We start from the raw sequence: 24,522 nt of genomic DNA on the forward strand, positions 1-24,522 counted from the left end.
CTGGGGTGCATTGGGAAGAGTGTGGCCAGCAGGTCAAGAGAGGTGATCCTGCCTCTCTACTCAGCCCTAGTGAGGCCACATCTGGAGTGCTGTGTCCAGTTTTGGGTTTCTCAGTACCTTAGAGAAAAGAGCTACTGAAGAGGGTCCAGCAGAGATTATGAGGGGTTTGGAGCATCTCTCTTATGAGGAGAGACTGAGTGAGCTGGGCCTGTTTAGCCTGGAGAAGACTGAGAGTGGATCTCATCCATGCATATACGTTTCTCAATGGCATTTGTCAAGAGGATGGTGCGAGACTCTTTTCCGTGGTGCCCTGTGACGGACAGAGGATAGCCCTACTAAAACACAAGAAGTTCTACCTCATCATGAGGAATAACTTAACACGGAGGGTCGCAGAGCACTGGAACAGGCTCTGGTCGTGGATTCTCCCGCTCTGGAGACATTCTAAACCCGCGCGCGCAGGTTCCGGTGTCACCTGCTCCTTGGCAGGGGGGTTTGGACGAGATCCAGAAATCTCCCCCAACCTTAAGGAACCTGTGATTCTGTGGCACGTGCCCTGAGACAACCCTGCTTTAGCAGGGAAATCAGACCACGTAGCCAAAGCCTCCCATACCAGCCCGGCGCACGCTGCGATCCGGCGGATCCGCGGTCCCGGGATTTAGTGATTCCTGAGGGGCGGGGCTTTGGGCCGAGCCAATCGGCGGCCGGGCGGGCCCGTGACGCCACACGGGCTATGGTGGCTGAACAGTGACACGTCTTGCGAGGCCTGGGAAGGGGCGGGCGGCCGAGCGAGCCTGCGATCTCGCGGGATCCCGGGGCGGCGACACCGGGGGGCCGCCGGCGGCAGCGGCGGCGGGGACGGGCGGTCGGCTCGGCCATGGCGGGGCAGCAGTTCCAGTACGACGACAGCGGCAACACGTTCTTCTACTTCCTCACCAGCTTCGTGGGGCTCATCGTCATCCCCGCCACCTACTACCTGTGGCCGCGGGACCAGCACGCCGGTGAGCGGCCCAACCCTGGGCACGGCCGGCTCCTGCGCCGCGGCACAGCGGGGCCAGGCCGGGCCCGCCGCGGTCGGAGCGCCCGTCCGGCCCTGCCCGCTCCCCCGGGGGCCGCCTGGAGGGGCGGCGGCCCCGCGCTGCGCTCGCCGGCGGCCATTTAGCGGTACCTGGGCCGGAGGAAGGGTCCCGGGGCCGCCGCCCCCGGAGCGCGCCCGGCTCCGCGCCGCGGCTCCTGCAGAGTCATCGCTGCGCCGGGCTCCGGGGCTTTGTTTGGGGTTCGGGTTTTCCCTTGTCTTCTCGGAGTGTTTGGGGGTGGATGACCTAAATTTTGTTCGTGAAGAAAGAACAAGCTATTGAGTTGGGGGCAAAGAGGAAAAGTTACCGGGCTCAGCTTTCATGTGCCATAAGGTCACGGCGAGTGCGAAAATGGGGAATTATTTTTTTCCCACTGCGAATCACAGTTAAATGTCCAAAGGGCTACATTTCTGTTTCACCCTTCGGGGTGATGCTTTGTATCCCTGAACAGTGTTATAAAGTTTCTTTGACTAGTTCAGACTCTCATTTCCAAAGTAATTTTCCCTTTGTCTTTCCTGCATCCCTCTATTCTTGGAAAGAGAAGGCGTTTTGGTATACAGGCTGCACAGGAACACATTTTTAACAGCGGTTCTGAGATTAAAAAGGCTGTAGAAATTGTGTTCAACGGCTGGGTGGTAAGTGCTGAGTAAAACAGGGATGCTTGTTACTGGTTCCCATTGCAGAAACCTACTGACCTCTTAAGAACGCTTGTGCTTTGCAATCTGAGAAGAATCCCTTTTGTTCCTTGCATCTTTTTACATTCCGTGTCTGGTGGTTACTTAGTGGCTTTGATGCCATTTTAAAGGCTTGCCGGGTTCTGCTTACACTTAGTTTTATATGTAGAAGAAATACCTAGCAATGAAATCTCAATTCTGTACCTTCTAGTGAGGAGTAGGATAGAACAAATGTTGTTTTGGTGCTAAATCATGGCTGTTCACAGTCTTGGCTGCTGCCAGACATGCCTATGGCTTCTGGCCAGGGCCTTGGCTGGAGAACCTCCTTGGAGGATTGGTCTCTGCCCTCCAGGTAGTTCCTACCTGTTGTACAGCTGAGGACTTAGTTCTCTCTGCTGAAAGGAAAGGTTTCTCTGCCTCCTCTTTCTGCCTCCTGACTGTTGCAAGAGGGAGGCGTCACTTGTTGAAGATGATTTGTAATCTTTGGGTTGTTCTTGAGGAGCGGGGGATCAGAGAGAGACTATTACTTCTGTAACCTTTTTCCAAACCTCAGGATCTTTGTTTTATTTTTGTTCTGGTGAAGGGTGGGAGGCAGTGGGGAAGAAAATCTGTTTTTCTCTTGAAAAATGCTTTACTTCCTCCGTAGTTCTTAGAAGCTGCTTCTTGGGAAAATGATTGTGACTTGCCTGAGATGCTGTGCAGAACGGTATGGCCAGAAGGACACTCTGTGATGTTAACATCAGTTTCAGGGGGCTGACATAAGCAGGAAAAGCTGTAGAAATGCTGTCAAACTTGAAAGCACTTTACTAGCCTTACATAGTTGATCCTTAGCTATCCTTACAGAATGACAGAAAATGAAAACCTGACTTTGGAGTATGCTGTATGGATTTCTGAAGAGGCCTGCCATTAAATATATTACCAATTTCTTTTTGTCTTTCTTTCTGTCCACCAGCGCTGTCCAGTATATGGAGGGCCTGCTGCATATTATTCTGCATTCAGTGCTAGATTCTTAAAAAACTGTGTTAATCCACATTTTCCAAAGCAAAAGGTAGATTTTGTTATGCTGGTGGTGCAAATAAATGAGTCAACTAAGTGGAAATCACCAGTGGAAATGAAAGGAGATGGAAAATTGATTTCTGCCTCAGAATTGTCTTAATGTATTTTAAAATATGAATGTAGTCCAGTTTTTAGCATATGCCTACAGTCTCTTAATTGAGTTCTGTTCTGCAGGCTCTGTTTAAACAATGAGTTGAGGTGTCATGCAGATCATCATTTGGGACTAATGTTGATCTACTATGTAAGTTCTTATGAAGTAAATCTGCTAAGTAGTAGAACGTTGTGATGTTCAAGTTGTTTAAGTGTATGGCTCTTAGGCAAGTAATTTCCAGCAAAATCCTCTCAGTATTTTTCTCACACCTTTTTGTGTGTATTCAACCGTACCCGTTCCAGCATTTTCACAAGATTTCGGGAATAAATTAAAACCTTGTGATGATGAAAAATACTAATTGTTTAGCCACCACTTCTTGTTTTCAGAGTAATTCACTGGTTTAAAAAACCAGCAAAACCACTTATTTCAGAAGCTAAGAGAAAGCCTCTGTCTTCAGAAGAGAAATCTTCCAACACTAATAACTCCTGCTTCCTCTAATGAGCAGAAGTATCTGGATGTTGTTATGAGATGTTATTTTGATGCTAGTTTAGAGTGGAGTTTCCAGTACTGAGGCACAGTATTGGGCCAAAGAGAATAAGCTCTACCAAGACCTCTGCCCTCTTTGTGTAGGACCAAGTAACATTTTTGCTCTGGAATTGTATTTTGCTCTACCTGTGCTAGAGACCTCAGCCTTTGTCACCCGTAGTGGCCTTGGCGAGGTGTGGTTGTACTGGTGAGCTCTTTCAGCTCCAGCTACAGGGCTGAGGACCTAACCAGGGGGAGTTTTGAAGCAAATCAGGTGCTTGTCCTCCTCCCTTCAAGACCCCTTTGCAATGCAATGCAAACCAGAGCATCCAAAAGACACAGAGCAGACTCCTTTTTTGGTAAAAACTGGGTTGGAAGAACTTCAGCCACATTGTGTTGTAAGAGCAGACTAGAGTTAGTGTGACGCAAGGGTGAAATGCTCATTGCAGGAAGGTCATGCCATTGGTGCCTGCTGCTTCCATCTACAAATATGCTGCCATGGATTGCTGATATGTGATACAGTACAGAGTGCCAGCAGAGGGAGAAGTACAGCAAAAATCTGGGAATTGCTTGTAATATTTTAGGATTTGTTCTGTTCTGTAGTTTTGTAGTAAATGCTCATAGAATAAATAAAAGCCCCCAAAACTCAGTGTTTGTTTTTGCCATAGTGAAGATTGGAAAGTAAGACTGGATCTATATTGCTTTACTACTTCGAGGAAACTCAAAATGTGTTACCTAATGTCAGATTTGTAGTAGAAGAGATTTTGGCAAGCCATTAACATTTTGCTTTTAGTTCTTATAATAAACTTTTGGAAAGCCTTTCCAATACTACTGTCTGGAAGAACAGCATGAGGTAACTTATGTCTCTAAAGTGCTGAGAAAAAATTGAGCTGCTTTTTTTTTCCTGAGTGTTTTTTCCAGGCATTCTGAAACGTTGCTGCAGCCTGCAGTAGGTGTTGATGCTAATATTTGGGAGGGTTTTGCTGTGGTATGCTAGACACTCTGTGAACGATCCCATAATTTTATTACCTCAGCTTTGATAAACAAACAAGCAGGTAATTGACTTTGTAAACTGGATTTGTCCAAATGACTTCACCTCCTTGGTGTTCACTCTAGAGCTAATAAGGCCTTTATAAAAGATTAATTGTTTAGCTTTGTGTCCTGGACTGAAGTTTCATAATTGCATCAAGGTAGCAGTGCTCTAGCAGAGTTAAGTCTCGTATTTCTCCCCATCCCTTGTGCCAAGTAGAGCACCAGTGTATGGGAGTGGAAGAAAGTAATTTTAGCTAAAATTAGTTTTTGGCCTTTTTTTCTCTTTCTTCTGTCTAACTTTTAATGTGTATTCGTTTCTGTGTAAGACTTTGTGGATGCCTGGGGTGGTACAGGATGTGACTGAGGGAAAGAAGACTGATTCTTTCAGCGTTGGTGATGGCTTCAGGTGATGGTGAACATGGCTTCAGGCTATATTGTTTATTCTTGACTTGTCTCTTTAAAGCATGTATGTGTATATATATGTTTTATTACTTAAAAAAAGTCATACTTTTTCTCGATTACTTTTGTTTTGGGAAAATACTGGTATAAATTTAGCCTAATTACTGTGAGTAAAACTATTGCAAGGACTGCTCTTGGAACAGAAAATGTGGTTGCTAAAAAGTTACTCTGGTGCAGATTCATTCTTAACTAAAAGGTATTTTCTGCAATGGGAATTTAAGTCTTTTTTTCAAAATGTAAATTGTGAGAGTTGAAGAAAAATGTTTTTGTTTTTTTTTTTTTTCCTCTGCAGTTAGGGGTAGAGGAGTGTCCATCAAAGTATCTTCCTGTTGTTGGACTTGCTTTGAAGTTTCAGTGTAAGCTTGTGTAGATTAGATGTCACCCTCTAGAAAGGAAATGGAGAGCAAGGGCTGAATTAATTTAGTTGAATAATATGGCAGTTGTTGCACAATGCTGATGTGTTTGCTGAACTTTGTGTACTCTTTGACTTATACCTGTGCTGCTGGATTGAGACACATAATTATAAAGCTGTGCTGAAACAGGTGGTCATGGATTGTGATGTACTTTGTAGTTAAGTATGTATCTGGAAGCTTGCTGTTTCATCTTTTTTAGTCTATTTAGGTCTACATTAAAACAATTATCCTGTTTCAGGACATTGGGTATTCATAATTTGTTACAAAGTTGATGGACAGAATAGAAGTATCTATCCTGAACCTTTTACAGTAACTTGAACAAAACAAGATGTTAACAACATTTTGAAAAAAAATAACAGCTGTGAATGCAAGGATAATGCTAATAGAAGTTTGCAGTCTCTTCTCTGAGAGAAAAGAGGCTGTAGGAGTTATTCTGTTTGGAATGTAGATCTTTCTTCTTGAAGTTTAAGAACATAAAAACCTACTATAGGCAAGAGAAAAAAACCAGATGAATGGTTGCATTTTTGTATCTAGAAAAAAGTATTGATATGAAATGGATAAAAGCTATTTAATTTACTTTCATTATAGTAGAAATCCATACAAAGTCTATGGTGTTTTGTTGTTTTGTTTATTTTTAAATGTATTTGTTTGGCTTTTGTTTGTTGGTTGTTTTTGTTGCTGCTCCCCAGCCCTGCTGTATGTTGTCCTGGTGCTCACTACTAACGCTTTTCCTCTCAAATGTTTCTGTGTGAGATACAGCTAAAGTTTTCTTGAAGAACATTGAGCTAATACAAAAAAAACTTCTAAAAATCTGGTTAAAGAAGGCAATTTCCAGCTAATTGTTGAAGTTGCCATGCGTGTAGGAAGTAGCATAATCAATTAATACTATTCCAGCCTTTTTTGTATTGAGGCTGGGCAAAGTACAGAAATACTTAAAAAACACAGCTTACTTGGTGACTATTAGAAGAGAGAATATAATATCATGTTGATACCTAATATTATTTTGTTAATTTTCTGCTGTGTTCCTATTTTGAAGCAGTAGGGCTTTTTCTATGCTTCTGTAGATAGTAGTTGGCACATTCAAAACCTTGATCAGAAGTCCTGAGAAAGTTGTTCTGAAAAGGTTCGCTGTCTTAGGAACCATACTTCTCAGTATATCTGCCCACTATACTGGATATCTCTGTGTAGTAGTGTCAATAATGAAGGTTTCCCTGTAATTTTTTAGTGTATTTTTAATCTGTGTGTGTTAAGGCTGACCTCAGAGATTCTCTTATTAATCCCCTGCTTTAAGATTGCAGGTAGGGGAACTGAGGCTGGGAAGTTTATTTGGCTGAGGACAAACAGTGAGTGTGCAACTTGGATGTGACTCAAGCCATCATAGAGAATGCAGGCAGTACTTCTTTAGTTTTATCTGTAGTGGAGTGATGAGCACTTGTACCTCACAGCAACTAGGGGAGAAGAAGCAGCATTGCAGCTGCTCCCACTCTGGGTAAAATTCTTCTGTGATGCTTCTAATCATCTGGTGTGAGATAAGATTGGTTGGAGTGGGTTAACTGTGGTGCCTGTCCTTGGCCACAGCTCACTGAAATCTCATTAACCTTACTCCAAAGTATTTCACAGCATTTTGGTATTTGGTAATGCAGGATAAAGTACAGGATAAAGCTGCAGGATGCTATGCTCATTGCTAATGTGGTAGATAAGCATGGATGTGAAAACTTGATATCTGTGAATATAAGCATTTTGTGCCCATATGTTTGTGCTTATCCTTTCCTGTTAATATAACCTTTCATCATTGTGTCAGGAAGTAGGAGGAGAGTCAGGGAAACTCAGTTATGCATTTAAGGACTGTTGACTCAAACCATTTCAAGTTCAGAAACACACAGTTTATTAGGTGGCTGTTTAAAGGCAGACTATAATGTAATGGTGATACTTAACTTTTTTGTTAATTTTTTTCACTATATTGCTGTTTTGAAGCAGTAGGGGTTTTTTTAGAAACATTTGAAAAAGGGGCAAACATCATGAGATACCACTATAAATGCCTAGCAAATATCTCTAAATATATTTTTCAAAACAAAGCATTTGCACAGAATTATCCAGACTACTCTGTTATTTGGAAAAAAATGCCTATCTTTTGTTGGATTTTTAAAAAAATAATTGTAATCTTACTATAACCACTATAGCTTCCTAGCAGTAAAATAAAATTAATTGCCCTCTATTAGAGATTAGTTGAGTAGCTTCAAGACTGTCCAGAATACAAAATGCTGAAAAGCTTTTTTGTGGCAAGTTAAAGATCAAGCCATTACAAGAACTTTATCTTTCATTATGTGTACGTAAAAATAAAGTAGTTTCTATTTTTAAAAATTCATCCTATATTATGGAGGCTTATGAAAACAGTGTACTGAAGGTTTTATTACACAAATAATAGTTGTTCCTTTAGTAGTTGCTGTAAGGTTATCTTGACTACTCACAGACATGAGACCAAACTACCAGGATATACAGGCTATGTATTAGAGAATTAGATTCAGTTATGGTTTCATGGGCAGCTAAGCTGTTCCTGGAGAAGGAGCAGGTATTTCGAGAGAGAAGCAAAGTAAATGACAAGGAGTGGAATCAATAGTGATTCCATAGTTTGGAGTTTTTTTGGTTTGTTGGTTGTGGTTTCTTTTTGGTTTTAAAATTTAATTTGTGTTTCAAATTCATGCCTGTGAAGAAGGGTTCAGATCTGTAGCAATTTGAACACGTTTTAACTGGGGCTGATGCTGCATCCTTGCCCCCTGTTGCTGCTTTCTCCCATTGTGAGGTTTATAGGCCTTTCCCTCAGTTACTAGCCAGGACCTGACATGTATTTCCATTTCATGATGAGGAGGGTTGTGCTGGATAGAAATACCAAGAGCAGGGTACAGGTACAAGAGCACAAAGCAGGTACCTAATTTCTTTCCTGAGCAAAAAGATAAGTGTCTGCACCAGTTTTTAAATAAGTATACAGTTAAGAAGATTTCAGAGGTGTTTTCATGTTTTCACCTATTATTTATCTTTTACAGGGAATTGCTTACAGGCATTTTAAATTCAGAAGATTCCTTTATCGTGGTTGGCTGGATGAACTGTTTGCAACTAGGATATTTATAAGAATTGTGGCTTCTACAAAGGCTTACCTTACCAATAAAGTTTCAAATCCTTTTTTCTTTGGAAACAAAATAACGGACATACTGGGTCAGATCAGGTGGGGTTTTTTATGTAGTATTATAGAAGTGAATGCCTTAAGGAAGGAATAACAGGACAAGCATAAATTGTGCTTTCTTTGCATATTCTCTGTTTCCAGTGGTTTTGAGTTCAGTAACTTTTGGTATAGCATCTATACTATCCTGTGTGGGGGAGGTCACTGTATTTGCTATGCACGCCACAAATAATCACCTTTTGTTTTGCAGCTGCTTCTAATGTTGCTTAACAATCCTTATTTGCTCTGCTGGAAGAGGCAGTAAACGTTCAGTCCTGGCTGTCACTTATGTTTTTTACAGTCTTCCATTACCTATCCTTGCACTTATACTCTACAAATCTTCCAGCTGAGAAAGTAATTTTGGACATAAATCTCTGTATACATTTGATGGTCCTTGTTCATCTTAATTGTGTGTTTTTTGGTTGCACTTCTTTAAGAGGTGGGGACTAGGACTGTGCATCATACTTAAGGTATGTACAGCCTCAAGGTTGGACATACCTCCGGCTTATGTGGTAGAGTAATAATCCCTTCCTTTTCTTGTAGGAATGCTCTAAACACATGCTCTGATTTTTATTAGTAATAAGCATTCTGCTGAGGTTTACACAGAAAAGTTTCTCACAACACCAAGATTGCGTTTGTGAGAGGTAATGATCAGCCTTGAGCTCATCCTTGTATACGTAGAATTAGGACAACCCCCATTGTGCTTTACATTGTCATACTTTCAATTTCATGTGCCATGCAGGAGTGCACTTGATTTATCTTTACAATTCTTCAGGATGCCCTTGTCCTTGTTACCCAGAATAAGTTAATATCTAGAAGCTTTATTTTACTGCTGACCCTTTTTGTCAGGTTACTTATTAATGAAATGTGTTGTAGTTCCAACATAGATTCCTGCAGAGCTCCTGGAGATTTCCTTCTGCGGGGAGAATTGGCAATTCACTCTATCTTCAGTCACATTTTTTTTTTTTTTGCAGTAGTTAGATGGTTGTCCTGAAAGACTTATAAGAGGAACCTTTCAAAAGTCTTTTGGAAACCACAGACTGTATCAGCAGGATCTATTCCATATTTTTGCTTCCTAGAGAGGACTTAATGAAACACTCTACTGATGATAGATGGATGTATGGTGCTTATCCTTATGTCCACTAATTCTATCCTTTATTAGAGTTTCTTCAGGGAGTGCATCAGAATAATACTGACTACAAGCATTTTTAATTATTGGTGATATGCTAAGTGACTTTTGTTCACATTTGTTTTGGGTTGAATGTGTTCTGGTTTTCTCCCCACACCAAACTGATAAAATTAAGCTAATAGTTAAGAGTGTGTAATCTTGGAGCCCAGCATTGTTGTCAGCTTCATCTGAAATTGTTGACCTTGACTCGTGTGGGTGTTGTTCCATAGTAAAACGTCCAGTCTTCTGATTCCTCTCAGATTCTATGAAAGTTTTGCAATGCATCTATAGGTCCAGCCCTACTATAAATTTGATAGTGATAATTTAGGTGATAGAGCTTAAAGGTTATTATAGTTCGTTCCACTGACAATTTTGTCAGTGCAAATGAGACAGTACACTAATAGGAAGGACAAGGTTTGGAAGTGACTTGATTAGCAGTAGTGAAATGTGGCTCTGTGCCCAGCTGACTGTAAACAGAAAGCTTCAGTAAGTAAATTCTTAAAGAAGTTAACTTTCAAGGTACTGAATCATTTTGTACTGCTGTTTTTAAAGCTGTTAGTAGCAAATGCTATCTATTGGTCAGCAAATATGTGTGGAATGGAAATGGAATGTGTGAATGGAATGGAAATGGAAAGTTAGGTTACTTTTTGTTCCTTTTATGCTTTATCTAGTTGCTGCAAAACATGCTCTGGAAAAAAGTAGCCTTGCTGTTAAGTTTTTCATAGATCTCTTTGTAGTTAATGAAGTGCTCGGGGTTTTAATACTTAATGTGTTACTCAAAACACACGATTTTTTGGGCTTACTTCTATGAATATTTACTAGAGAGAAAAATCTCTTTGAAAGCAACTACGGTGAGATTATTCAGCTATAAATGTTTTAGTTAAGAGGCTAACCTGGACATGACCTCTTTATAGATGGGTAATGAGGACAATTATTATAATGATAGACATCAAAGTTAGAAAGCATCTATCAGATGGTTTAATTCTTTGTTGCTATGGTCCGTTCAAAATCCTGAAACTTTTTTTTTTTTTTTTTTTAAAAGTAATCCTATTGGGAACACTAGTGCTTCTTTGAAGGCTTTTGCATTTAAGCAACAGTGTTTTAGAACACTTTAAAATCAATTTAATTTGCTTCATGCCTCTTTATTTGGGGTTTTACAGTAGAAGTCAATCCTATTATAATAAAGTTGAAATTGCTCGGTACTTCAGAGAAGTTGCTGACTTTGTGGGTTTGCTGCAAGTTTCAATCCTGCCTCTTAGTTGCTGGCAAAGATGGGTTACTGCTTTTACAACATAGTTATAAGTGTTTGTCAGTGTCTTTTTTTGCAAGTAAGTGTGTGGGATTTTTCCTCATCCTGTGACTTTTTAAAGTATTCTCAGATAGCATACTATATCCATGTGGAGTCTTTTTTTTATAATAATTATCAAGGAAAATGTCAACAGAGTTAAGCATAGATGGCCTAGTGAAACAGTAGGGTAGCCTTTCCTACTTCATCTGTTATCTGAGAATTGGTTAGGTGCTTAAGAAAATAAATTTGTTCAGAGAGCCTCAGTTCAAGACCTCAGTAAATAAGTTGTTCATACAATTATTTAGTTTCTGTTTTTGTTGAAGTAGAAAAAAGGAGTTCAGGTTTTGCATGTGTGTGTGTGTGTATGTATGTATATATATATATATATATATATATATACACACACACACACACATAACTGCTGAAAGTAAATAGGAGCCTCCTTAAGTGTACAATTTAGAGGATTAAAACTGTAGTATCCTGAATAAAATCCAGCACGCACAGAAACTCTCGAGAGTATTTCGACTGAGCCTGTTGCCCTCAGTTTTAAGGGAACAGATGTAATGCTTAGAGCCATGGTATCCTTGGGCTGTAACCTTTACTCAAGACTTGCATGCTGTGTGTATTTACTTGCACCTCTTGATGCTTTCCACAGGTACAAGTTTTCTATTCACATTTGGAGAGAGGATGACACTACAAATGAGTTTTGTGAAGGTCTGATTTTAAAGTGATCTTGGCATTTCCTAGGGTTGCAGAACTGTGTTGCTCTGTGTTCCTTGCTGAAAGAAGCAATTTTCTTTCAAAATCATCTTCTTTGGTTGAATTGTCTGCAACTGGTAGGCAGAATATTTCATGTGCACCTCCTCCTATTTCTTTTTCTGACAAAGTCCACTGGAGCTGTATTTTAGACTATGTGACTTTGCTTTTCCTAGTAGCCTGAAGGTAGAAAGAACACAAGAGGCTGGGACGTTATTTCTCTTCTTTCCTGCAGTTTGAGGTAGAATAATGGAAAACTGGTGGCTTCCATGTGTTCTGGATATTAGCTTTTTGCTTGCTTTTGGCTGTTGTAAAAATTGACTATACTTTAAAACTTTTATGTGCCTTATATATAAATACTGATGCCAGTAGTCTTATTAGTGGTATTTTTTTTCCTAAAACTGACCTTTGTCTGTTGCAGCTGAAACAAGATTCTGGAGATGAAAACTTCTCAGTATAATTGCAGCTGTACCTCTTTCCGTTCTCTCTCTTCTAGAATTGCCTCTCTTCAATAACAATAAATATGTAATCTCTTTTTTCTCAAAAGGATGAAAAAGAATTGCCCCTTAGGGCTTTTTTTTTTTTTTTCAAAGCACTTTTCGGAACCTCCAGAACCAAAACGATTAAGTCTAGGTAGGGATCATTTGTCAAGCATTCCTGAGGACTGGATGTATCCTACTGTTTCTTTGGAAACAAGTATGTAAGATGGATGAACCTCAAAACCAAACTTCAACCAGGCATGGCTGAGTTGTAAACATAGGTTGAATGTAATCTCTGGAAATGGGAAATCCAGCCTGTAATTAGCTTCCTTCAGTGTCTGTATATCCTGTGTCCTCACACATTGTGAGATTGGTGAATTAGAACAGAGGTTGAGACAAACATGAGAAATCGTTGCTCCATGTGGATGGTTAAAATGTAGAATAGATTGTTCATAGGCACAGTGAGCTCTGTCTTTGAAACTACTCCAAAGGCTTACAGCCAGACCTTGAGCAGCTGCCTTTTTGACTCTCCTCTTAGCAGCAGGGTTGGATTAGGTGATCTCCTGGGGTCTCTTCCACCCTTTTCAGCCTGTTAGGTTGTTCTGTTTTACCCAAGAACTGTGTGGTCTGCCTTATCCACATGAAAAAAGCAGATGCCTCTGGCTTAAAGAATGGATATTCAAGAGGTTTGCATAAGTTCACGAGAAGTTGACTGTGTACTTAAACATTCTCTACTTATACCTATTTTGATGCCTGAAATACAAAAGAAGTGACTGCACCAGTCAACAAGGGACTCTAAGGTCTCTGACAAAGTCGTTGAAGAGATGGCACTCAGGTTTTCTCTTGTGTCGGTACTAGTTATATTTCTTAAACTTGAAAAGTATATTAAGATGTAGTTTTGGATGGATATTCACATACATTGTTTAACTTACTGTAATATATACTTGTGACAACCCTTGTGAGTAAGAATTGCATTGGGGAAGATCTGCTTGTGAATCTTGGATGCATCAAGAACAATATGGAGGGAAATAAAGCAAGCATGGGATGCTTCCCCAGATTATTTACAGGAGTAAAGTGGCAGTCTACATCCTCATGTGAGAGAGGTGCTTTAACAGTACCTTGATGCATGGGTTAGTGTTACTGAGATTAACTTAAAAAGCCCACAGGTGCATTATGCCTTTGCTTTCCAAGGCTCTTTAATACCTATTCCCAAAATCGTAGGAGAGATTCACGATTGGGAAGGATTTTGCCCATTGAACAAGAAGTGGTTTTGACTGGAGGAAAATCATTTCCTCCCACCCTACACACACTTGTTTCCCTATAATCCCATATCAAAGGATGTTGTCTGAAGTGCTCTTACACTGTAATGGTAAGCCATGATCTGGACTGAGAAGAAACAAGAGAACTCTACTTGTCTGCTTTTAAAACTCTGAACCTCTTTCCCTGACAGAATATGGATTCCAGAGCTAAGATCCAGAGAATGTACAATTCCTATTTCACGGCAGAGCTTTATCTTGAGGAATGTGTAAGGTATTCACTCCAGTGTGATCAGGGTCTGCAGGATATTGCAGGGCAGTGTGCCAGGTCCGTGGCATGGTAAATTCACTTGTGTAAGAAGGAAGCTCCTTTTGTCAAACAAAGGCAAAGCAAAAAAGATCTGATTTTTCCACAACTTGCTAATTAGTAATAAGTTGCTGCTTTTGTAAAGTACTGGAATTATCTGGTATTCTGGTCTTTGCAAGCCTTTTTGTTTTTCTGTTTGTCTTTTTAGTTTTTTAATTTTTTTCTCTTTATAATTTTCTTTAAATTTTCTTTTCTTATTTTCTTTAATTTTTTTTTTATTTTGCTGTCTCATTTTTCTCTTTCTCTTTTTTCTTTTTTCCACAACCATTGTGTTCCTACTATATGTATTTTCTCTGGTGCAGTTGCAGGCTTTATCTGTAAATAAACAGGAAGCCTGTTTTTCCTGGATACAGTAAGAATATAGGTTTCTTATTATGGTATTTTGCCAGTGGCTTTCTGTCTAAACTGGGAGTTATGCTCTCTGTATTGCTCCTTCTTTTTCCCAAGTAGGTGCCTGTTTTTGAATTCCATAAATTAACATGTGTTAATGATAACATGTGACAGAGGAAGTGCCTCAGGATAGCTCCAAATAATTTGAATAGTCTCAACTTCAGCCTCAATTTGGGTAGGATTTGATTATTTCTTATGTTCTGAACAGATAACTGTAAACAATCATCTTTTTAGTGCTCTGTTTCCTTTTTGGGGTTGTTAGTCAAATGAGACCACTGCCATCTCAAGATCAGAAAGAGATTAATAAGATGCTTTTGCTTTGATATTGTCTGATCAACTGTAATTAAATTTGGTCCAGAGTTGTTCAGATACATGTGTAAAAATGCAATGGCTACTTACATTGTGCCTTACTTTAGTGCTTGGCTGAAGAGGTCCCCTTGTGCAGCATAGCAGTTCCAGGGATCCATTTGCCAAGTATTCAAATGGCTTAATTTTTGCTCATACTGCATGGCTCAGGTTGCTTTTTTTTCTTTTGATGCCATTGTCAGACTGGTCACAAAATGTATCTTCTGCAGCTGTTACTGGAAAGCCATTTCAACACCTCAATTCAGTGATTATTGTAAACCACATTTAGTGTTCAATTTTTACTTGACTTTCTGCCAGCTCTTCAGTTTATCTTGTTCAAGTGTGTTTCATTTCTCCAAGGTGCCTTCCTCTAAAGTGTTTTTTGAAGGTTTTTGGCATGGTAAGGTAGAAGGTGCTGGCAATTCTTGCAGGGAGGATGCAGAGTAGGGAAAAGAGAGTGTCATCTAGTTTTTGGAAGGCGGGACATTTGGCAGGTTTGAGAAGTGGGGCATTGTGGCATAGGTCTTTGAAGTCAAGGCGCAGCAGCTTATTAAAACATCAAAATCCTAGCAAAAACACGAACAGGCTCAGGTGCTGATCTGGGTCCATGTGGTTGAACTGATGAACAGTTGTTTGCATCTTGCTTCAGCACCAAATAACTGAATTGATTGACAGTATTTGAAATAAATGATTTGCACATGCGTCTTCTGTGAGTCTTCTGATGCCTGATTTATTCAAGTATAACCAGTAACTTTTTCACAAATGCATCACAGTATGGCTGATAGCTGTCCAGTGACCATTTAAAACCTTCAGAGCACTTTCTTCCTTGTAGCTGTTGCAAAGCTTTTTTGTCCTCATGACTGTTGTCAGTGTAGTCTTTAATGGCATCAAGTTTGGTTGGTTTTGTTTTTTTTTTTTTCAGTTCTGTCTCTTTAGTTTTGCTTTAAGTTGGTAATTTAATTTTCAGTAACAATTAGCTTCTGGTTGCAGTGAATCCAGTTTCGAACCAAGAGAGATCTCCTACAATTGTTGTCTTAAAATAAAAAAAGCAAACACAAAATACCAAATTAAATAAAAAAAGCAAAGACAAAATGCCAAATTAATTTACATTCTCTACCGGTAGGGAGCAAGTGTTGCATTTTCAATGTTTCCATTGTCTGCTGAATTTTTCCCTCACAACGCTTTCTAAAGCCTTACATAAGTGAAACTAAGTGGGGGATTGATTAACCAAATTTTAGTCATGTTCTTTTTTGTTTAGAAAGTTTTGTGTTTTAGGTTTGGGAACAATCTTTGCAGATCAGGAGAGCTGCAAAATACTTGTGTGTTTTATCTGTTGCACAAACAGTGGGAGAAGTTTAGAAGCTTATTTTGAAGTATGGCAGGAGCTGAATGGCAGAGGATTGAATTATCTTTGATTATCTCTCTCTGTCTTTGGGGGTGATGGGACTACTAATATTATCTTCACAGGAATTGCATCAAACTGTTTAATGTCATATCCAGTTTTGGGGAAGCTATACTCTATAGAATTACATAGTTCAGAATAAGCTGATACACTTTTTTTTTTCTGGTTCTGGTACCTTGTCTGTACAGGCTTTCATAACTTGTCTGCTTTACTAGTTTGTGGGTGGCCACATGTCATCTATGCTCCCACTCTATCTCTGCCAAATCAGCCAGAGTTTGAAATACCATCCAGTGCTCACATCTAATCTGCCTTAAATCTGAACTCATGGGTTGATGTGGAGCACAGTGGTCACGTTTCTCTGGCCTCAGAGTTTGGTGAATACTAATTGAATTCTGCGTGTTTCATCTGAATTGTGTGCTTGCTTAGAAATTTGAGTAGATCAACACCATATCCCACCTTCCAACACCTTCAGAATAACTGAACAGAGGTTGTCACTGTCTTCCACTATTACCTTTTAGAAATCAGCCAAATAAAGATAGCTTCAGATAAAATATGTATCATAACTGTAATTTTTATTAAGATGAGTTCAACTCCAGGCTGGATGGGTCTCCGAGCAACCTGGTCTAGTGGGTGGCATCCCTGCTCATAGCTGGGTGGTTGGAGCTAGATGATATTTAAAATCCCTTCCAACCCAAACCATCCTGTGATTCCATGAGGGTATCACCTGGTTAAAAGTGCTAAGCTGAGATTTAAGACTTAGTAGGATATGACTGACATGTGCTTTGGATCAAAGTTGTTAATATAATCCCTGTATTTATGTAATTTATGATTGTATTTTAAATTTTATTCACCAGCAATATCGAAGTGTATTGACACAGGAAGAATTTTCTTTTGTCTTGATTCTTTTTCCTTTAGTCTGAAAAGGTGTGAGTGGTCTTATTCTTTTGCAAGTAAGGTAATTACAGTGGCATTCTAACTTCAAAAGTGTTGCAGGTCAGACTGCATAGTTTATGGATAGACAAGTTATTTAAACAGGAGTTTAATTATAACATGTAATTTCAGTATGTGGAGAAATTCTGTCCAAGTTATTTGCTTTCCACTGTACTTTTTGTAGTATAAAATAATTCCTTGGCCAAGACTAAATTGGTCCTGATTAGCTCTGCAATACAATTAAAACTCTTAACAGAGCTTTCATGCTTCATTGTGATGAGTTTGACAGTATAAGTGCAATTTCCTTCCAGCCCTATCCTGTCCTAAAAGGATCATGGGAGGAAATAGGCCCTTGCTAAAGGCATGTATTATTGAGATGCATGGCTTACAAGTCGCTGTTATCTAATCTTCCTTCCTTTTACCCTTCAGCGGAAAAACCTAAATGAAGGCAACTTACAAAAGCAGACGTCACAAAGAGGAAGAAAATGTATCATATTTTGCATTGAGGAAGGAGCTGTTGCTCCTGCTGTACTCTTTATTTGTATACAAACACCAGTTTGCCTGTAGGTTGCATTCTGTTTGTTTGTTTTTCCTGCATGCGGTAGCTGGCATACTGAAATGGGAAACTTTTGGAGTTGAGTGGCAGAAGCAAAGTTTACAGGTGCACCTTAGGCAAAGGCTGGGTTCACGTGTGATGGTTACTATGTGGCATATAAAAAATAGAATGGATTCCTTTTAGGTAGAGAGAGTAATCTGACCAGCTTCTTATGTTTATGCATGTACAGCATCACTTAAATGGATAAAAAGAATTCTTTCCTCTCGTAATGCTGGACCTTATGTTAGTCCTCCAACTTGCCTTGTACTTCCTGCTCGGGGTGAGGTGAGCATGTTTGTTGTTCTGTGTTTTGTCAGCTTGGTTAATCACAGTCTCTCTATTTTTATAGAACAAATTCGATTAAAGAATATAAGGAACGTATATGGAAGGTGTTTGTGGTACCGCTTGCGACTGCTAAAACCACAGCAGAACATAATTCCTACAGTGAAGTACGTACGTTTCATTTGCATGACTTTCATTAATGCAATTCTTACGTTTTTTAAATAGAAATACATTGGTTTGTAATCAAAGCAGCAGTTAGTTACTTTTGCATCACTAAAAAGACATTTGCAATCTGCTATATTTGAATAATTAATAGGTAATCATTATTGTCTGGTAGGACTTGAAATCAAGGTGCATGCTGTTTGTCCTGTATAAAATATCTGAGAAATGAGACCAGTGAGCCTCAGCTGTAAAAAAAGTAAACAATGCATTTATTTGTTAAAAAAAACTCTCTCTTACTGAAATTAGTAGCACTAGGGCAATCTTTTAATTTAAATATTTAGTATATAAATAAATATACTCAAATATAAAAGAATAATAACTTTGTATATTGGAAAGTGAAAGCTTTATATCCATAATTTCCTTTTTGCTCCCACCCTCAAAATATTTTGCTGTCTGTTATGCACCTGTGTCAGCTTTTTGTGGTTTGTTTTTTTTCTTTTTAACACATTGTCTAGGATCTAGTTAAAATCATCCTTTAAAAATAGAAATAATAATGTGTACCTGCTGAGGACAGACAATTAAAGAATAGAAAGAGACTTTGTGGTAGTGGATTGTCCTTGTTAAAAACTAGGAGGAAAAAGTGGTATTAAAATGAAGTACTAATACCTGCTTTAGTGTTTCTTGCTGTTTTAATACCGTTTCTTTAAGAGTGAAATAAGATGGCTTCTAATGTTATTAGAATAGTGCTAGAGCTAGTAGATTTGTGTATTTAAAAAAATTCTTTTCTTCCAAACAGGAAAATAGTCCTCCTTGCTGGATGGGCATTATTTTTGTTCCTTGCATACAAAGTTTCCAAAACAGACAGAGAGTATCAAGAATACAACCCTTATGAAGTGTTACACTTGGATCCTGTAAGTAATAACATCTTTCATAGTCTGTACTACTGTAACTGTGGATTTTGTGTGTAGACGTCCAGTCTTAGACTTGTTTTTTCAAAGAAAGTTTACCAAATCTATCTAGTGTTTTTGTTCTTTTTTGGCATGTGAAAGTTGCTGCTGCATGTTATGAAGTCAGTTGTTATGTGTTTCTTGCCTATATCTGTACCAATTTATAACTTTTCTATCCTTCAAAATTCTAGTAATATAGTGAAGTGGTTTTTTAAAAATCTTACTCTGATGTTTTCCTCTCTGTGTACAGGAAAACAAAAAAAAAGCTGCTTTGTATGCCCTGTGTAAATCTTTTCAATAGGCACTTTTAGGGATGCTGAAGAAACTGTATAAACAAGAATGTGAATTCATTTGATTTACAGTTTTTGTACAGAGCAATATTTATAAATTAAGTATTTCACTGAAGGGTGAAATTGGTGATGCACATTATGACGTAGGGCAGGCTAGCTTGAATCTTGGTTGTGTCTGTGAATTCAAACTACAAATTCTAAACAGTGATCCCAGCCAATAGGTTTATTAAACTGGGATAAAAAAAGATGTAATGCTTATCTAGAAAATAGATGCAGTGTTTATACTGAAGGACTGATACAAAATGGATGTAAAAAATTACATATCCCAAGGATAGACCTTCTGAACTTCTTTTAAAGTCTTCTCTTCATCTTAACCACAATACCTCAAGCAGATTCTCTGCTTAAGTTAATTACTTCCTGATCCAAGGCTCCTCTTGGATTAACAGTAGAGTCATCTTTCCAGTTCTGGAGTCTGAGGTATGTTTCACTCTCAAGTCTGAAGAAGTACGCTGTGGATCCAGCTCAGCACAAGAAGATGAATGAGCTTTGAATGCACATGTTTTGATTAAACATGATGTATATTGTTAGTGTGAGAGAGCTTAATACGTATGTGAACATTAGCAAATATATCTTGTGCCTTTAAATGATGTTGACTTGTCAGCAGAGAAAAGCAGCACCTTGTGCTAAGAAAGCCGTTTATAGCAGGTGAGCAGTCTGTAGCCTATTTCTAGCTAGACAGGTAGAACACCTGCCTGTCATGTCTAGAGCCAAGTTACTGCAATTCAGCCCCTGCTCAGCTCCTCTGTGGCTCACTGATTGCTGACTTGAGTTCTCTCACTGATGCACAGGAAGGAGCAATACAAGCTTTTTCTGTTGAGTGGTGTCTGTTGGACCCATGTAGTTTAAATATTCATATAACTGGGTTAACTTTGATTAAACAAATCAGGCTAGGGATTAGGTCATCAGAGTATTTTCCTTTGTCATCTTTGGGAAATTTCTACAAGTAACAACCGAGAGGGGAAGAAAGGAATGCATGTAGTGAATTATAGCTTTGTGTTTGTTGATGGAAACTTGTACACATGCTCAAGACACATGCAACTTACTCAGGCAAAGAAACCAATTCTGGGCTGACTCAAAAACTGAGGAATGGAGCTCGTCATAAGGACAAGCTGAATGAAAGCCAGAGATTTTAAAACGGGGATGAAAAGATGGTTGTGAAGATAGATAGCTGAAGTAGGGCTCAAGATAAGAGTTCAAAATCTCAGAGTGTGTTTCTTGCTAGCAGGCAATTTCTGTTAAATCTTTTGAAAGACTTTCTGTTCGTTCTATGTGAAAAATTAACAGATTTCTTCTGTTCAAGTGGAACCTTGAGAGTTGTAGCCAGTCCCGCTGATGAAGTGATACAGATACTGAAGTGTAGTTAGATAATGGAACTGTTGTTAAAAAAACCCCAGAATACCAGCCACCCCATCAAACTTTAAAAAATTAAAATGGTTGCGGATGTAAACATTTTAAAGTTTTGATGCACAGTAATTCACTTCTTTGCATTCATACTCTAGTCAAGATTATATTTTTTATTTTATGTTAGCATATCCGTTTATAGCAAGAGGCTTTTTTTCTCCAGAGAAGAGCCACAGCACTAACAAGTCCAGATAATGTACTTACACCAGATTTTATATGTAATATCAGCACTGTGTTTTGAACATAGAATAGCTCTTCTTGAAGCACACCACTTAATTCACTAACACATAAGATGCTCATATATTAATGATTTATTTAAGAAGTATCTGTACTGCATCTGTGCATAAGTATCTGTGTTTTAGGGATGGGATCCAAGTCATAAAGATTGACTCTAAAAAGGGATTATATATAGGCATGCTCTGTGTTCCAAGCAGACTGACACCAGCTGTCCAAGGCTACTAAGCATTTCTGTAAGTCAGGCCTAACCTCTGTAGCCTAGCTTTGGAAAATGAGGAGTAAGCAATTAATGTAGATGGAAGGCTTGTCAGGGATTTTGTGGACCCTCTCTGTTGGAGAGAAAAAAATTAGTTTTGTTTTTTACAGGCAACATTCATGTGAGCCATGAAAAGACATCTCTACTCAAACAGCTCGGGGTTTTTTCCTTCCCTTTGTTCTTTTCCCCCTACTTTCTAGCTTCTCCTCCATATCTGGCATTCTTCATCTAGTCTTGAAACATCTGCTTTTCGTTGAAGTCTCATTTATAATGGAGTAAATTCATCCTGTGCATTAAATGAGGCAGGCATGCTGTTGAAAAATAGTGTTGGAATATGGCAGAGTGTATAAAGTGAGATAAAGTAACAGCAAGTGAAGCCTCAGGGTAGTTTAATTTCTAGTTTAAATTTATTGAAACACTACCATAATCTGTAAATAAATTCTTGTGTGTTTATTATGCAGTTAAGGTCAGTGTGCTAGGCTTCTCTAGCACAAAATATTGAAAAGTCTTGTGGCAATTGTTGTGCGAGACATAGCAGATAACATACAGAAAAAAATTAGCTGAACTTACTATAAAGTTTTGTTGATTTTCTTGAGTAGTGAAGTTCACAGTCCAAGCTGGAAGTTAATGTGCAGGGGATTGTGTTGGTGGCATTTAACAACATGCTGGAGTAGAATAAAAATTGATCTTTCTCAGGTATATGTAATGTAGTCCCTTTGTTCAAGAAATCTAATTTATGGGTAGGATGATTCTAGTCAAAGGCATTTCTAAATGGCAGGGAAATCTGCTGTTCCCGGTGACTGACAGGTTTATTTCTGCATACAGACTGCAAGTGGATCATTGTACTTGATTTATGAACTACTCTTAAATAGAAAAATACTGCAAGTGAGAATTCCTTGTATTCATGAATATGTTTTAAGATTTGCCAAACAGATAAGAAATCCTTCCTTTTTTTTCATTCCTATGGATAGATAAGCAAAATAATCCAGAAAAACCCCAGTATTCAGTCATCTGAGTGTCTTTTAGTTAGACTGTGAGTTCTGTCTTCATTTAGAAACATAATGGTTGTAAGAATGTTGTCAGAAAAGTAATGTTTTCATGAAATATGTATATAGTTTCCTGATCCTATGTTAGAATATAATTCTTTAGTGAATGGTTCAGAAAAATACTGTGCAATGTGTGTTAGGATTATATATAAGAATGAATTTCATTTATTAATAAATGCAAACCTTTCCTTTTGAAGGGAGCAAGTATATCGGAAATAAAGAAACAGTACCGCGCACTATCCCTAAAATACCATCCAGATAAAGGAGGAGATGAGGTTATGTTCATGAGGATTGCTAAGGCCTATGCAGCGTAAGTTCCTTTTTTGCCTATGAAGAGGGAATCATAATCTTATGGGGAGGACAGCCTTTACAGTAAGAACAAGGATGGCCTAAGCAGGCATATCTGTGTTGAGACATGTTACAAAAGTCAAAACATGTCTTCCTGCAGTGTGTATTTGTTTTGTACAAGTTAGGAAGGATAATTTGTTTTGCACCTGTCAGAATACTGTAAGGTGTTAGTTCTTTGTGCTAACTTTCATGTAATTTAGGAAAAGTGTTTCCAGTATAATGTGTTAAATCTTAAAAATGACAAAGAGCAAAACGGGTGTTGTGGTTTTTAACCAACTGACTCTGTTACAGTTTTGAAGTGAGGCTTAGAAAATACATATACTGTTCATTTCACTTGGTGGTAAAGCCAAAGAGTAAAAGAGAGTACTTCAGCTGTTCTGTCCAGTGAAAAGGATGTTTCATTCTGGATCTGTTTTCTCTCAGCTTGCCCCCATTACTTTTCAGTTATGCTTGCCATGCAGTCCTGATTTTTTTACTTGGTGACTGTTTCATAGTACCTGTGTAGTTCTTAAAAGCTGAGTGCCTTAATCTGTTTTTCCTCTAGAGTATTTTTTGGTCTTACCTCTTACAGCATTTTTATATTTTTAGTATCTGAGAGATGTCTAATATGAGCATTTGGTGTAAAGGAAATCAAAACACAGGAATTCCAATACACAGTTCAGTCACAATACCAGTGGGATTCCCGTTACTGGTGTCTCTAATACACTTATTGTTGTGATGCTGATGGGAAGGCATATGTGGCTTGAAGCCAGCTGGAGCCTATTGTTCTGTACAGAATTCTAGTTGTCTGGTTTTTATACTCTGATAGACTGAGCCAGGTATTTACTCCCCCCACGCTGGTGTCTCAAACTTGAGATATTCATGCTTTTTTGATGCACTCGAAGAGAAATGTTTATACCACCAGTTGATCCTCTCAGCTGTTGATAGGTTTTTTTATGTAAAACAAAGGCCACCTTCATGTCTCCTTTGTGCTGAGGTGGAGTCAGCTTTTTTGCAGCAGCTGTGCTGAGTCACTGTGGTCACTCAGAGCTCCACAGCATGTCACTCTTGCCCATCACCTCTGAGACTTCTTCGGAGGGGTTATTGGGGTTTATTGGGTCAGTCACATCATGAGAGAACCTAGGAAACTGGTGATTTCTGCCTTGAATTCAGTTGACTGTGTGGTTAACCTTACTGATGAAGAGTCCTTCACTGTGCTCACTTGAACAATTTGGAAATAATACCTTTTGCTTAAATACATCTGTATCACTCTGAAATTCTCTCCAGTAGGAAATTCTGGTATACTTTTTTGAACTCCTGAAACATGCAAATCACTTGCTTTGCAAGCCGGTATTCAAACACTTGGTGGTACAGTTTGATCCTGCAAACACTAGTGCGTGGGCTGTGGTAGAGGTATATTGTGAGGTAAATGATAGTGAAGTTCCTTAGCCATGCTGTCTTGAAAGAATATAAAAGCTGCCCATTTAGTGAGTCTGCTTGTCAGCAAATGGGGGGAGACTTAGAAATGATCAGGAGAGGCTTGACTTCTTCACTGGGTTTCTTATGTGAGACAAAATCTTTCATACAGTGAAAGCCAGGTATTCTGTTTTCTAAAGCAGTATTCTTCCTTCTAGTAACGGATTCTGTTGAGGTGGCATACAGTTGCCAAAAAGCTGTCATTGCTGATCAGGCACAGAAGCTGTAAGATTTAGGAGGTGGTGTCTTATTTAATAAGAGAGTATTAAATTGTGAAACTTGGGAGTTCCATGGAAAAATCCCAACAACAACTGAACACAGGATGTCAAAAGCTAAAGGTCTAGAGCAACATAAACGTCCATATGGACTACTTCTGATCAATCAACTCATCTTCCATATATACTTTCCTTGCAAAAAAAAAAAAAATTTCAACCACTGTCTTTCAGAATTTACTGTGCTGTAACCTGGCATCAAAAAATATTGTGTACTGATGGATATGTAGTCACTGTCATGAAAGGGAGATGT

General features: G+C 38.8%; 1 protein-coding gene across 1 annotated transcript in view; it reads left to right on the top strand.

The window, feature by feature from the left end:
• Positions 1 to 718: 718 nt before the first annotated feature.
• The window catches only part of SEC63 (SEC63 protein translocation regulator), a 57,347-nt gene continuing 33,543 nt past the window's right edge, over positions 719 to 24,522 (top strand). Inside the window, exons 1-4 of the mRNA XM_014887891.2 lie at positions 719 to 998; positions 17,863 to 17,962; positions 18,754 to 18,868; positions 22,392 to 22,504. Coding sequence (XP_014743377.1) covers positions 875 to 998; positions 17,863 to 17,962; positions 18,754 to 18,868; positions 22,392 to 22,504 — 452 coding nt within the window. The 5' untranslated portion in view covers positions 719 to 874. The remainder of the gene's footprint in view (positions 999 to 17,862; positions 17,963 to 18,753; positions 18,869 to 22,391; positions 22,505 to 24,522) is intronic.

The sequence above is a fragment of the Sturnus vulgaris genome, chromosome 3, assembly GCF_052056855.1.
Source record: "Sturnus vulgaris isolate bStuVul1 chromosome 3, bStuVul1.hap1, whole genome shotgun sequence".
In the NCBI taxonomy this organism is placed as follows: domain Eukaryota; kingdom Metazoa; phylum Chordata; class Aves; order Passeriformes; family Sturnidae; genus Sturnus; species Sturnus vulgaris.